This window comes from Dendrobates tinctorius, unplaced genomic scaffold (genome assembly GCF_039654945.1).
Source record: "Dendrobates tinctorius isolate UK_male_01 unplaced genomic scaffold, ASM3965494v1 ptg000128l, whole genome shotgun sequence".
NCBI classification, from domain to species: domain Eukaryota; kingdom Metazoa; phylum Chordata; class Amphibia; order Anura; family Dendrobatidae; genus Dendrobates; species Dendrobates tinctorius.
Window position 1 is genome coordinate 16,926,744 of NW_027361796.1, and position 15,108 is coordinate 16,941,851.

Consider the following 15,108-nt stretch of genomic DNA (forward strand, 5'->3'; position numbering starts at 1 on the left):
GGGAATTTTTTTTTAAATTTATTTAGCGATTTTTTTATAAATTATTTTTACACTTTTTTTTTTTGTTTTAACTTTATTACACTGTCCCAGGGGGGACATCACTGTCATGTGTGAGATGGCTGATCTGACACATCACAGATCGCTGTGACAGATCAGCGATCTGACACAGGCAGTGCAACAGGCTTCCTCATGCCTGCGCTCTGCAGGCAGTGAGGAAGCCGGCTCCCTGCAGGCCTCCGAAGGTCCCCGCTGCCATATTGGATCCGGGGACCTGCAAGGAAGGAGGGGGTCTCGGGGAAGCACGGAGGGAGCCCCCTGCCTGCCGATGCTTCCCTAAACCCCCGGTACACTGCGATCGTTTTTGATCGCAGTGTACCAGAGGTTAACGTGCCTGGGGCAGTCCGTGACCACCCCTGACACATAGTGCTGGGTGTCAGCTGTGATAATCAGCGGCGCTCCCCCCCGTGAGCGCCGCTGATCGCTATGACGTACTATCCCGTCCATGGGCATAGGGGCCCAGGTCCCATGGACGGGATAGTACGTCACATGTCAGGAAGGGGTTAAAATGTTCTCTTCCCTTCTTTTCCTTCCAATAACTTGATGTTTTATTGGACATTATACTTATATTCTATGATATATTGATGCTGATATTGTCCTAGTTATTTTTTTTTTTTTTTTGTGTTTTTGTAATTGAAAATTTAACCTTTCAATAAAAATTGAATTTTTAAAAAAGTGCGGTTGGCCATAGTTTTGTGCACTTCTGAAAAGAAGGACACCGCTGAACAGAAGCCAGACGGAGTCCTGAGTAACTGAAGCTTTATTATAGTGAATGGATCCCTCGGTGGTTTCGTCTGAATCACGTCACTTGGAGATTTAGAGGGAAACCCCAATGTAAGCTTAGCGTATAGCACCGAATAAATGTGGTCCCAAACATTATGTAAAATGTTCTCAATAAGGCTGGTTTCACACTTGCGTTTTTTTTCGCGGTATTTTAGCGCTAAATAGCGCATGCGTTTTTTTTTCCTATACTTTGCATGGGATGCGCTTATGTGCGCATACACATGCGTTTGTACGCGTTTTTCCGCGCATGCGTTTTTTTGCGGTATGCGCTCGGGCGCACAAAATGCAACCTGTTGCATTTTTTGGGCGTCCGACTTGCCTCAAAAAAACGCATGCGCGCGCAATGCGTTTTTTTTACAGCAAGACACCCATTATAAGTCTATGGTGAGCATATGTGCGCATTGGCATGCTTATGTATGCGTTTTTTTGCACATGCGTTTTTTTTTTTACCATTTAGACAATGGAATTTAGGGGTTTGGGTTAGAGTTAGGGTTAGTTAAGGGGGTTTAGGGTTAGGATCAGGGTATGGTTTGGTTAAGGGTTAGGGTTAGGGTCAGGGTTAGGGTCAGGGTATGGTTTGGTTAAGGGTTAGGATCAGGGTATGGTTTGGTTAAGGGTTAGGGTTAGGGTCAGGGTTAGGATCAGGGTATGGTTTGGTTAAGGGTTAGGGTTAGGGTCAGGGTTAGGGTCAGGGTATGGTTTGGTTAAGGTCAGGGTTAGGGTTAGGGTTAGTAAAGTCATGGTTTGGGTTAGTGTGAGGGGCCACCTAATGTTGGAAAAAACGCAAACGCGGTAAAAACGCACTAAAAACGCATACAAACGCATAAAAACGCTGCGTTTTTTTAATGCATGCTCATAAAAATGCTTGAAAAAAACGCAGCATCTGTATGCATTTGTATGCGTTTTTTCAATGCGTTTTTTTGCGGGAAAAACGCGCTGCAAAAAAAAGCAAGTGTGAAACTAGCCTAAAAGGTTTAACTCAATACACAAAATAAAGCAAATCCACACTCAGGTTCGTCATCCATTAACAGAAAAATAGGGGGCTTCCATGTTACTGGTAGTACAAAGGCTCTGGAAAGCGCCCCAAAAGAAATCCAGCTAATTTTGCACTTCCAAACCAAATGCCCTGTTGTTTCTGAGCCCCAATGTGCCTAAGCCACCTTTAGCATACACGTTTGGCTTGCCTAATTTACGAATTCATGTCTCCAGAAGCACGAGCTGGGCAAAACGTACTGGGCACTACAATGTACAGGCACTAGAATAGCAGATTTGTAATTTTCACTCAGCAACGCCACGGCTGCTTGTTTCTGGAAAACACCCATAGAGTAAAAATCATTACTACAGTTTTAGATAAATTCACAAAGGGGTATAATTTCCAAAATGGGGTCGCTTGAGGGGGGATTCTGCTCTTCTAGCACTTAGGGGCTCTGCATGTGGAGCCTAAAAACTATCTTAGGAAAATCTGAGCTCCAGGAGGCAAATAGTGCTCCATCCCTCCAGTATGTCAGTGTGGCTAAGCAGTACAGTACAGCCACATATGGAGTATTTCCACATTCAGCAGAAATTGTGTAACAAATTTTGGTAACATTTTTACCCATTTTCCCTTTTGGAAATATAAAATCTGGGGCTGAAACAAAATTCTTGTAGTAAAAATTTAATTATTTTTTTCTTCAATGCCCATTGGTATAAAATTATGTGACATGCCCGTGGTGTCAACATGCTCACTGCACCCCTGCATGAATTCATTGAGAGGTGTAGTTTGTAAAATGCGGTCACTTGTGGGGGAGTTCAGCTGTTCTGGCACCACAGGTGCTCTCCCAGTGGGTCCTTGAATCGCAAACCATAACAATAAAATCTGCACTAAATTATGGAGTTCCTTCCTTTCTGAGTTTTGCACTTGGCCTCAAAAGTAGTTCCTGACTACACGTAGGGTATTGGTGTACTCAGGAGAAATTGCACAACAAACGGAGAGGTCCATTTTTTTTCCTACTATCCCTTATAAAAATGAAACGTTTGGGGCTAAAACAAAATTTTTGAGTTAAAAATGTAATTATTCTTTCTTAAGCGCCTAATGGTATAAATTCATGTGAGGCACATGTGGTGGCAACATGCTCCCTACACCCCTAAGTGAATTTATTGAGAGGTATAGTTTGTAAAATTACATCACTTATTTGGAGGTTCTACTGTTCTGGCAACTCAGGAGCTCTGGCAATGTGACATGGCACCCTCATTCCAGTCCAGCAAAATCTGAACTCCAATATGGCGCTTCTGCCCTTTGCTTTGCACTGTGCCTCAAAAGTAGTTTTCGACCCCACATACTGTAGGTATCGGTGTACTTAGGAGAAATTACACAAATTGTACAGTTAAAAATTCAAATTTCAGAGTTATATAATAATATAGCCGAAAAGGAAGAGACACAGCAAAATAATATTAAAATAGTTATATATATTGATATATATTAAAATATTAGTTAAAAAAATAACAACAAGGATGACCAGTAGGAGGCTAGAAAGAAAAAACACAAAGGAAAAAAAAAACAAACTCACAATACGTTTTCTTTGTTTTTTTTTCCTTTGTGTTTTTTTTTTTCTTTCTTGCATTTTTTCTGGTATTGTGTTTTTAAGCGATTGCACCAGATTCTGTAATTTGTTACGACTAAAGCCCCCTTCATGCACAGCGAGATCGCTAGTGAGATCACTAAAGCGTCACCGATTTTGTGACGCAACAGCGATATCGCTAGCAATCTCGCTACATGTGACGCGTACCTGCGACCCGGCTCCCCGCTGAATATCACTGATCGCGCGAGATCGTCCTGGTCCATTTTTCATCGCTGGCTTCCTGCTGGTGCCGACGAGCGACTCATGGACACAGGCGGAAGACGTCATCAGAGCTGCGTGTGACAGGTAAGTAACGACCGCCGACCGCTGCTGCATCGCTGGTGAGATCTGCCTGTTTGGCAGCTCACTAGCGACCATTTAGCGATGCACCAGCGATCCTGACGGCGTCGTAGCGTTGTCGGGATCGCGGGTGCATCGCTAAATGTAACGGTACCTTAACCCCTTAACGACCAAGCCATTTTGTAGGTTAAAGACCAGGCCTTAATTTTGAAATCGGACCACTGTCAATTTATGTGGTTATAACTCTGGAACGCTTCAACGTATCCCGCTGATTCTGAGAATGTTTTTTCGTGACATATTGTACTTCATGTTAGTGGTAAAGTTTCTTCGATATGACTTGCGTTTATTTATGAAAAAAATGGAAATATGGCGAAAATTTTTAAAATTTTGCAATTTTCAAACTTTTAATTTTTATGCCCTTAAATCAGAGAGATATGTCACAAAAATAGTTAATAAATAACATTTCCCACATGTCTACTTTACATCAGCACAATTTTGGAACCAACATTTTTTTTCTTAGGAAGTTATAAGGGTTAGAAGTTGACCATCAATTTCTCATTTTTCCAACAAAATTTACAAAACCATTTTTTTTTAGGGACCACCTCACATTTGAAGTGAGTTTGGGGGGTCAATATAACAGAAAATACCCAAAAGTGATACCATTCTAAAAACTGCACCCCTCAAGAAGTTTATTAACCGTTTAGGTACTTCAAAAGAATTGAAGCAATGTGGAAGGAAAAAATGAACATTTAACTTTTTTTCCAAAAATTTTTTATTTGGACACAATTTTTTTTATTTTGTCAAGGGTATCAGGAGAAAATGAACCACAATATTTGTTGTGCAATTTCTCCTGAGTACACCGATACCCCAAGTGTGGAGGAAGAGCACTCTTTAGGCGCACGGCAGTGCTCAGAAGGGAAGGAGCATCATTTGAGATTTTGAATGCCAAATTGGCTGGAATCGAGAGCGGACGCCATGTCGCGTTTGGAGAGCCCCTGATGTACCTAAACAGTGGAAACCCCCCACAAGTGACCCCATTTTGGAAACTAGACCCCCCAAGGAACTTATCTAAATGTGTGTTGAGCACTTTGAACCCCCAAAGGCTTCACAGACGGTTATAACGTAGAGCCGTAAAATTAAAAAATCATATTTTTTACACAAAAATGATCTTCAATGAGCTATACCTTTTCCATATTTCAGCCGACAGAGTCATGTGCGGGCTTAATTTTTGTGGGAAGAGCTGACGTTTTTATTCGTACCATGTTCGGGCATATAACTTTTTTGATCGCTTTCTATTCTGATTTTTCTGTTCATTTTTTGAATGAACAATAACCAGCAATTTAGGAATGCTTTTTTTTTCCCCCCCTCCATTCCGCATGTGGTAAAATTAGTATGGCAGCTTTATTCTTCGGGTCACTACGATTACAGCGATACCTCATTTATATCTTTATGTTTTAGTGTTTTTTACACAATAAAAACTTTTATAGAAAAAATATTTTTGCATCACTTTATTCTGCGAGCTATAACTTTTGTATTTTTTTGCTGATGACACTGTGTGGCAGCTCTTTTTTTGCGGGACAAGATGACGTTTTCAGTGGTACCATGTTTATTTATATCCGTCTTTTTGATCGCGTGTTATTGCACTTTTTCCAAGCAGTATGATGATACTGCTTGGAAAAAGTATAATTTGCTACTTTTCTGTGTTTTTTTTTACGGCGTTCACTGAACGGGTTAACTAGGGTGATACTTTTATAGATGTGTAATTTTTAGGGGATTTTTTAGGGATTTTTTTATATTATTTTTTAATAATTTTTTTTTACATTTTTTTTTAAATGTTTTTTTTTTCAAATTTTTTTTTTTTACCTTGTCCCTTTATGGGACTTTCACTTTCACTTTAGGTATAATACATTACAATGCTCCAGCATTATAATGCATTATAACAATGCTGAGAGCTGCTGACACCATGCTGTGAGCATGATCTCACCAGCTCTCCGTAGGTAAATGACCCGGAGGTTGTCATGACACCTCCGGGTCATCATGGCACAGGTAGGGCCCCGCGATTACATCGCAGGGACATCAACCTGAGGCAGAGGGAGCCCCCTACCCTCTGCCTCCCCCTCTGAATACTGCGATCACGCTCAATCGCAGCAGTGAGGAGGTTAACAGCCAGGGGCGGTGGAGGCTCCACTCCTAGCTGTCAGTGCAGGAGGTTCAGCCACTGCAGACCTGGGCTCCTACACTGATCAGGCAAGGAGAAGCTCAGATTTCAGCTTCTCCTGCTGATCAATGCTGTGTTTGGTCTGTGAGATTGACCGACCAATCACAGCGCTGTGGGTGCAGGGATCAAGTGCAAGGGTCCCTGCCCCCCTTCCTGTGCCTCTCAGCTGTCATAGATAGCTGTCGGCACTGAACTGAAACTGCGTGTTTACACGCAGTGACAGTTCAAAGGCAGGACATGCAGAGTCCGTCATGGTGCTGAACGTTACCTCCTGCCATGACGGACTGTGCACGTCCATAGACATTAAGGGGTTAAGGCTTCCGCCGAAACGCGTCAACCAGTTACTGTCTACCCTGATGTGATTTTTTTTAAATGATTTTCTAATAAAAACAAGAATATTTTTAATTCAAGGATGCAGTACAACTCTTTATTTCTGCACTCAGCCGACGGGTGGCTGTTTCCTGCTTACATGGATCGGTCAGGTCAGAGGACTTACTGGTGAGCAACATATTCCCTACTGTCAGAAGCTGTGGTCACAAGATGATGGTGCAAGACGGGAACATCGCCAAAAAAGTGAAGATTTCGTCAGGCGAGAATCAGAGTAGGAGCAGAAACCTTACAATAGAAGCACAACTCTAGTGCTGAAATTGCTTTGACTCTTTCATACAGAACAGAAAGCTGTTGGCTGAACAATTCATCTCTCTTGACTCCTCCACACTTGGCCAAGTACTCCTGTGTTGTATATTTAAGAGCCAAAACCAGACTCTGGTAGCAGCTTATCTCCCAAAAAATAATGAGACAGGAAAACCTAAATCAGAGGCCCCGTACACATTAGGCTATTGGCCAATTCCGCTGATAGCGGCGGGTTGGACTGGCGTTGGGGCCCAGTCACACATAGCGACTCACGAGCGATCCCGACGACGATATGAACTTGTCAGGATCGCTGGTGTGTCGCTACATAATTGCTGGTGAGCTGCCAAACAGGCAGCTTCACCAGCGCTCAGTACAGCGACACGCGGGTAACAAGCGACGCACGTCGCTTAGTTACCCACTGTGTACCTTAGTTACCAGCGTGCTGGTGCAGGGAGCTGGTTACCAAGTTACACATCGGGTTTCTAAGCTCCGCCCGGCGCTTAGAAACTCGATGTTTACCTTGGTTACCAGCTCCAGCTCGCTGATCGCTGGTTTCCCGCCTGCCACACACAGCGATGCATGCTGGCCAGCGGGAGACAAGCGATCAAAAAAATGTCCTGGCCATTCCAGGACGATCAGCGATACCCGACAGGGGGGCCGGTCACTGATAAGTGTCACACACAGCAATCTCGCTGGTGAGAATACTGTTGCGTCACAAAACTTGTGACTCAGCAGCGATCTCGCTAGCGAGATCGCTGTGTGTGACGGGGCCTTAATCTAAAGTGTATGGGGGCCTTTAGACTGTGTAGAAACACACCTTTTCACAAAAGAAATGATAACACCCAACTGTTAACTGATTTAAAAGTATTCAGAAGTTTCAGTTACACCGTAATGAGCTTAAGGGTTAAATAAGTGATATTCTCACCAAATGTGAAAAATACAATGATATACTTGTTGCCTTCATATTTCTGTCAATTTATTGAAGATAAATTTATCTTTTCAACCCTACTGTGTATATTTATCCAATGACAAAGCTTTGTCCAACTGCTATCATCTAACTTTAGTATTCACAACTGTACAGCTATAAGGCTATCCATGGGCTCTTTAAGTGACTGATTATATGGGCCCCTGACCCATGTAATCGTAGGACTTACATATTCAGGAGAGTAAAAGTAACCGTCCACTTTGGGACTAAAAAGGGACTATACATTTCTTACGTTGACTCACTCTACCTGGTGTCCGCCGTTTGCCTCCCACCGTTTCTATTTAGATTGGTACTCCTTTCCTTTTGCATCTAATCCGGCTGCCACAGTGACCAAGGGTGAGCAGTGATAAGTTTAAACTCTCCCATCTTTCTGATCCAGCAGTACAGGGAAGGAGTGGGTTAGATTTACCACTACACTCGCATTGCAATTGCGACGGCCATCTTGGGAGCAGGAGAAATGGAATGCCGCCCGAAGCACGGGGGACAAAGGGAGGTAAATGGAGGGCACAAGGTAGAGTAATTAAACATGTAAAATCTAGTCACTTTTCAGTCCCAAGGTGATGGGTCACTTCAATATTACGTTCAACTGTCATATACAATGAACCATTATGGCATATTTTTGGGTGGTTCGAGCTAATATTTTTGTTTGTTCACACTGTTGAGTAGAGAAATCAATGGCAATGCTAAATAAAAATGTACAGTGCAATTCCTTTTTTTACCATAGCCAAGCTGTAAATGTCTTATACTGAAGTTCTTGAGGGTCATCTTTTCCATGCTTCAGTTGCATCTCCAGCTCAGCTTGCCTGCCCTACAAATAGCAAAGGAAACATTAGATCCCAAAAGATTAATAAGCTGATACTAAAGGAAGCACTCCAATCAAAAATGTTATCCTCTTATATAGCAATCATCATATTATTTAGCAGTGTGAATTTACAATTGCTCATTTCGCCTTTCTACCCAGTTAATTATTTTCATTTTTATTAAGTTCATAACGTCACATTATTAAAAACAGACTACTTTTCCCTTCATGAGTCATCCCCCTCTTCAACTCCTGATTCAGCTGCTCATCTCCTTCCCCTGCCAGGGGCTTTTGCAGTGATGACTCATGAAGGGAGCAGAGACTTCCTGCTTCTACATAGAACTTAAAAGGATTCAGCTAGTCAGTTTTTAATCATGTGATGTCATAGACCTAATGGAAAAGAGAACAATTTACTGGGTAGAAAGGCAAAATGAGCAATTGTAAGTACACAGTGCTATATAATGATGACAGCAATATACAGACAGGATAAAAAATTTGATGGGAGTGCCTCCTTAAATAAAAATGATTCAGCAATGTAGATTTAGTATACTTTTTGGGTAGGACATCAGCCTTCCTTTCTTACTACACTGTATTTATTATGCTTGCTTATATAGCACCATCATATTCCCCAGCTCTTATATGGCTTTGGTTGTACCTTGTTTGTGGCTTTACCTTTAGAATATGAACTTTGGGTTTGCTATACAGTGTACAGAATTGTCTATCTGGATGAATGGAAGCTTGAAAGCTATGTATACCTTCACACAGAATGTTTTATCACTTATTTCTCAAACACAAAAGGTAAGATCATTTCTAAATAATTTGCATAACAAGTTTTCTACCATTTTGCTGCTGCAGTGTTTCGGTAATGTTACACATCTGTCAGAGGAGTTCCGGATGGCCGTCTACTCCTCCCTCCTTTATTTATGTGTCTCCAGTTTCATATAACTGTAATTCATGGCCATCAGAACCAATCCCAGATCTCCTGACAAGACATTGACTGCTTCATAGACTATACAAAGCTGCTGAGTCTGGCTCAGGAGACCCACTGTCAGTCCAGACACGGACCGTTAACTGCGGATTTGTGAAGCTGACATTAGATGTAGCAGGAGGCAAGGGAAGGGTGTCTTACACACATCAGCAATGGACAGAGGCCAGAGTGAGTATCTCAGGAAGGGCAGCTACATCAGGCAGATTCATGAAAGCTGCACCCAGGATATACAGTGACTTGCAAAAGTATTCCCCTCCCCCCTATCCCCTTGGCATTTTTCATGTTCTGCTGATTTTTTTGTAGGGTTTGCATAAGTTCATGTAAATAACATTCCTCCAACTGTGAACATTTGTTTTTCTTTTTATTGTGAAGTAAACAACAAATAAGGCAAAATAGCTAAAAAATTGAGTGTGCATAACTATTCACCCCCCTAAAAATCGGTACTTTGTAGAGCCTCCTTTTGTGACATTTACAGTTGCAAGAAGTCGCTTTGGAAAAAGTCCACATCTTGCCACTGGGATTTTTGCCCATTCCTTAAGGTAAAACTGCTCCAGCTCGTTTAATTTAAATGGTTTCCTCTGGTGAACAGCAATCTTCAACACTGACCACAGATTATCAATTGAATTAAGGTCTGGCCTGTGACTAGACCACTCCAAAACATTCAGGCTATGTGCACACGTAGGAAAAGAGGTGCAGAATTTTCTGCACAAAATCCGCATCTCCTGGCAGAATCCGCAGCCGCGGATTTGCCGCTGTTTTTATGCGGATTTTGTGCGGATTTTGTGCAGTTTTTGCCACTGCGGATTTCTATCATGGAGGGGTCCAGAAACGCTGCAGATCCGCACAAAAGAAGTGACATGCACTTCTTTTAAATCCGCAGCAATTCCACACTGATTTTTCTGCACCATCTGCACAGCTTTTTTTTTTTCCATTGATTTACATTGTACTGTAAATCACAGTGCGGATCTGCAGCGTTTCTGTGCGGAAAAATCCGCTGCGGATACGCAGCAAATCTGCATCGTGTGCACATAGCCTTACAGGTTTCCCCTAAGGCCCTGTGCACACGGTGCAGATTCTGTGCAGTTCTGCAGCAGATTTGGCCCTGCAGAACTGCAGCAGAACTGCACGTGATGTACAGTACCATTTAAGGCTATGTAAAACAAAAAACGCTGTGCACATGCTGCAGATTTTTCCACGCAGATTTGGTGCGGAATAAAAGCAGCATGTCGCTTCTTTTGTGCGGTTTTGCTGCAGTTTTCCACCTGCTCCATTATAGAAATCTGCAGGTGAAAACTGCAGGGGAAATCCGCACTAAATCTGCACTAAAACTGCAGGTAAAACGCAGGTCATTTTACCTGCAGATTTAGCAAAATCTGCGTGAAAAATTCCACAGCAGAATCCGCACCGTGTGCACATAGCCTTAAACCACTAGAGTGTTGCTTTAGCCATATGCTCTGGGTCATTTTCTTGTTGGAAGGTGAACCTTCGTACCAGTCTCAAATCACTGACAGACTAAAAAAAGGGTTTTCTCAAGAATATACCTGCATTTTGCACCTTCCATGTTGCCCTTAACTCGGACCATTTTCCCTGTCCCTGCTGCCGAAAAAGATCCCCACTGCATGATGCTGTTTCACTGTCACGGGGTTACAGCGACAGTGTGGAGCTAGAAGACTGCAGCGTCTGATTGCTCCTACTCCGATGCTGAGAAGAAGCACTTCTTCATTTTAAATGTGTTTATTCCTTCTGGCAGAACAGGGGTTAATCGGACATGTTGGAAATCTCTGTGCTCACAGATTCGCTCGGTTAGCCGCTCTTTTCCCCTTTATGATCTGGGCTTTGTTACAAATCCTTGTCAGAACTAGCATTTGCTGCATGGATAATGGAGGGAGAGGAGTACATTTGATAAGGAGAGTTGGAGGAGTCATCAGTGACTGCTGCTTGGTTTGTATGTGTGGTAACTCTCTATCCTTCTCCATTTTAGTTTATTCTTCTACCTTTACACCCTGATGCATTCCTCTGTTATACGTGAGTGAATATTTTGTATGCCTGGAGTTTTCCGTTAACTCTTGTTTGTGTTGCCTTGTTTGTTGGGTTGGTGTACTACGGTGCACAGTAGCGCCCCTCTTCCCTGGGTGAGGGATGAGGGCTAATTCATGAGATAAGGCAAGGGTGAAGGCCCCAGTATCTTCACCTTCAGAAGTGTCGCGGGGCCACAGTACCTTCCTCCATACATTTGGGAAGTCTCCCACGTCTTTTGGCAAACTCAAAACGAGTCTTAAAATTGTGTGTCAGTAAAGGCTTTTTTCTGCCCACTATTTCATAAAGGCCACCTCTGTGGAGTGTCTGGTTTATTGTGGTCGTATGGATAGATACTCCAGTCTCTACTTGAGACCTCTGCAGATTTTTCAGGATTACCTTTGGTCTGTGTCCTGCCTCTCTGATTAATGCCCTCCTTCCCGGGTTGAGAGTTTTGTTGGGCGGCCCTCTCTTGGGAGGTTTGTTGTTGTACCATGTTCTTTCCATTTGATGGTCCTCCGGGGGATCCTCAGAAATTGTGATTTTTTTTTTTTTGATTTTTTTTCTTTTCTATAGCCCAACACAGACTTGTACTTCTCAACAACTTTCTTCCTGACTTATCTGGAGATCTGCTTGGTCTTCATGGTGTTGTTTAGGTAGTGGCACCTCTCCCTTAATGGTGTTGCAGCCTCTGTGGACTTTCAGAAAAGGTGTGTACCGTATTTTTCGCTTTATAAGACGCACCACAAATTTTGAGGAGAAAAATAAGAAAAAAATATTTTTTAATAAAATGGTGGTGCCTCTTATAATCCTTGCATCTTATTGCTTACCGGGGTTGGTGGCTGCGGTGTAGCGGGGTCCCAGGCTCGCTGCTGGAGGAGGCAGGCGTGGAGTGATGCTGCAGGCCGCATTCAGGGATGAGGGGGGCTCCGATGTGTGCCGTTGCTGCGGGGGTTTTATGCTGCTGAAGGGTCTTGTGCTGCTGCCGGGTTTCTCCAGGTGTCCGGCGGTTGCTGGCCGGTGCTGCAGGTGTCTCCGGTGCCCAGCGTTGCTTCGTTGTGCGCCCGGCGCTGCCCGAGGCTCTGCCGACATTGTGCGACAGGCCAGAGCCCCGGCATTTCCTCGGTTCCCTGTGTGTGTGTGGTGGTGCCGGGCACACAACGCAGCACCGCTGGGCAACGGAGACACTCGCAGCACCGGCCAGCAACCGCCGGACACCCAGACGCCCCCTGATCACGGCCTGTGGTAAGGCATGTCCGCTTTGTAAGACGCACCCCCATTTTCCCCCCAAATTTGGGGGGAAAAAAGTGCATCTTACAAAGCGAAAAATATGGTATATACTGACAGCCCATGTGACACTTAGATTACACACAGGTGGACTTTCACTAAACATGTGACTTATGAAGGTAATTGCTGGCACCACAAATTTTTAGGGACTTCATAATACGAGGTCAATATATATGCAAAAGCCAATATTTTGTCATTTGATCCCATAAATGTAATTTATGCCTATATTTTTCTCACTTTCCCAACTTAGAATATTTAGTACGGATGCATCACACACAAATCGGATTACAAACATATTTTAGCACAGGCTTTAATGCAACAAAATAGGTAAAAAGCCAAGGGGGTGAATACTTTTACAAGTCACTGTACATATGCCTCACATCCAGCTTATATTACTGGAAGAGACATTGCCACAAGAGAAAAACCTGAAACTTGGATCAGGCTGCAAATTACATATCAGGGGGTGTAGAAATAAATGAAGGACTGGAAATCGAATATGCAAATTGCCTCTTCAGAGAAGAAGAAAACTGAGTGGAAACCGAAAACTGCAACTTAGTGTAATTTTAACAACAAAAGATAACCACTATGATATGTAGATAGTCTGCCGTTAAATAGCTGTGGAAATGTGACATTACACGGCCATGAATGCATTGCACACAGTTCTCGTTTCAATGTAGGTACTCCTCTGTCTTTAATTTGTCACATGTGAAGTGATGGCATGGTGAGACAACCTCATTAATGAGGGTGCAGCTATCTGGAAGCTGTGTTTTTCAACCTACCTGTAGTACAGCATGGTAGGTCCTTGTCATAAAGCCGAGCCAAGATTGTGGAAGCAGGATGGATCGATGCCATTCAGAGGACTGGATATTTACCTACAGAAAAAAACGAAGAGCAATACACATTGTTACAATCCCAATAAAAGTGTAGCTAGTACACCATAGGATTCCATCAGGTATTTCCTTTACACCAATTAACACAATTGGGGCATATGTTTGAAGTGGCATGTGAAAGTTTGTGTACCCTTGTCAAAATTATTGTTATTGTGAACAGTTAAGTAGGTTGAAGATGAAATCTCTAAAAGGCCTTAAGTTAAAAATGACACAATTTCCTTTACACTTCAGGCAAAAAAATACTGTATTTTGCAGATTATAAGACACTCTGGACTATAAGACGCACCCCAAATTTTGAGGAGAAAAATAGGGAAAAAAACACTTTTTTTTTTTTTTTTTTTTTAATACAATGGAGGTGCTTCTTATAATCCATTCCTCTTATTGCCTACCGGGGATGGTGGCTGCAGTGAAGCAGGGTCGCTGCTGGAGGAGGCAAGAGTGGAGCGCTGTTGCAGGCCGGGATTAGGCGGTGTTCGGATGTGCGGCACGCCGCTGCGGGTGGCCAGTTCTGCTGCAGGTGTCTCCGATGCTGCTGTGGGGGCTCTACCGTCATTTTGTGAAAGGCCAGAGGCCCCGCAGTTCCATGGTTTCCTATGCTCCCCTGAGATCTTGGTGCCGAGATCTCCGTCAGTGCATGCACTGCCGCCTCCCGGCAGCTATTTTCCCAGAGTCCACCACATAGGAAATCATGGAACTGCAAGGGATCTGGCCTTTCACAAAATGTCAGCAGAGCCCCCGCAGTAGCACCAGACACCCGCAGCGGCACCGGACATCCGCAGCGGCACGCCGCATATCGGAACACCCCCCTCATCCCAGCCTGCGGCAATGCTCCACTCTTTCCTCCTCCACAGTGACCAGTAAGACATATCCGCATTATAAGACGCACTCCCTTTTCCCCCCCAAATTTGGGGGGAAAAAAATTCATCTTATAATCTGAAAAATACTGTATATCGCATTCTTCGCACTATAAGACGCACAATTTTTCCTCCAAAAAATATAGTCCGGATGTACCTGCTGTGGCTGTGAATGGGGGAATGAGGGAGCAGAAGCGGAGGAGGAGCAGGTTCCAGTAGGCAAGAGTTGGTGGCATAAAAATATTTGTTGAAATTTCATTGAATCCATATTTGCCTCTACCCGTGAAATATTCCCCATGCCATTGGCTGCAACACAACCCCAAAGCATAATTGATCCACCCCCATGCTTACTGGTTGGCAAAGATCTTTTCTTGAAATTCTGTGCCCTTTTTCTCCACACATACCTTTGATCATTGTAGGCAAAGAGTTCTATTTTAACCTCATCTGTTTAGATGTTCTTTTGCATATGTCTGAAGCTGAATTTTATGATGAGGACGCAGTAGAGCAATGTACCACGAATCCAGACTCTGAAGGTCTTACCTTCCCAAGTCTTCCAACGATTCTCCCAATCAGAGCTTTGGGTACCGGAACCACATCTTTCCGCAAACCCAGCCGATCCATAGCCTCCTTCGCTAACTCTAGGTGTCGAGCAGCTTTCATATTACTCCGCCAGACCAGCTGTTTGGCGTGGAGACATTGTA

At 43.4% G+C, this 15,108-nt stretch overlaps 1 protein-coding gene across 3 annotated transcripts in view; it reads right to left on the bottom strand.

The window, feature by feature from the left end:
* FOCAD (focadhesin) overlaps nt 1-15,108 on the bottom strand; it is a 364,090-nt gene that overhangs the window by 109,523 nt on the left and 239,459 nt on the right. For all 3 annotated transcript variants that reach the window (XM_073542693.1, XM_073542692.1, XM_073542694.1), the window contains 2 exons: nt 13,443-13,535; nt 8,293-8,381 (listed from right to left, as the gene is read on the bottom strand). In XM_073542693.1, the coding sequence (XP_073398794.1) occupies nt 8,293-8,381; nt 13,443-13,535 (182 nt within the window). The remainder of the gene's footprint in view (nt 1-8,292; nt 8,382-13,442; nt 13,536-15,108) is intronic.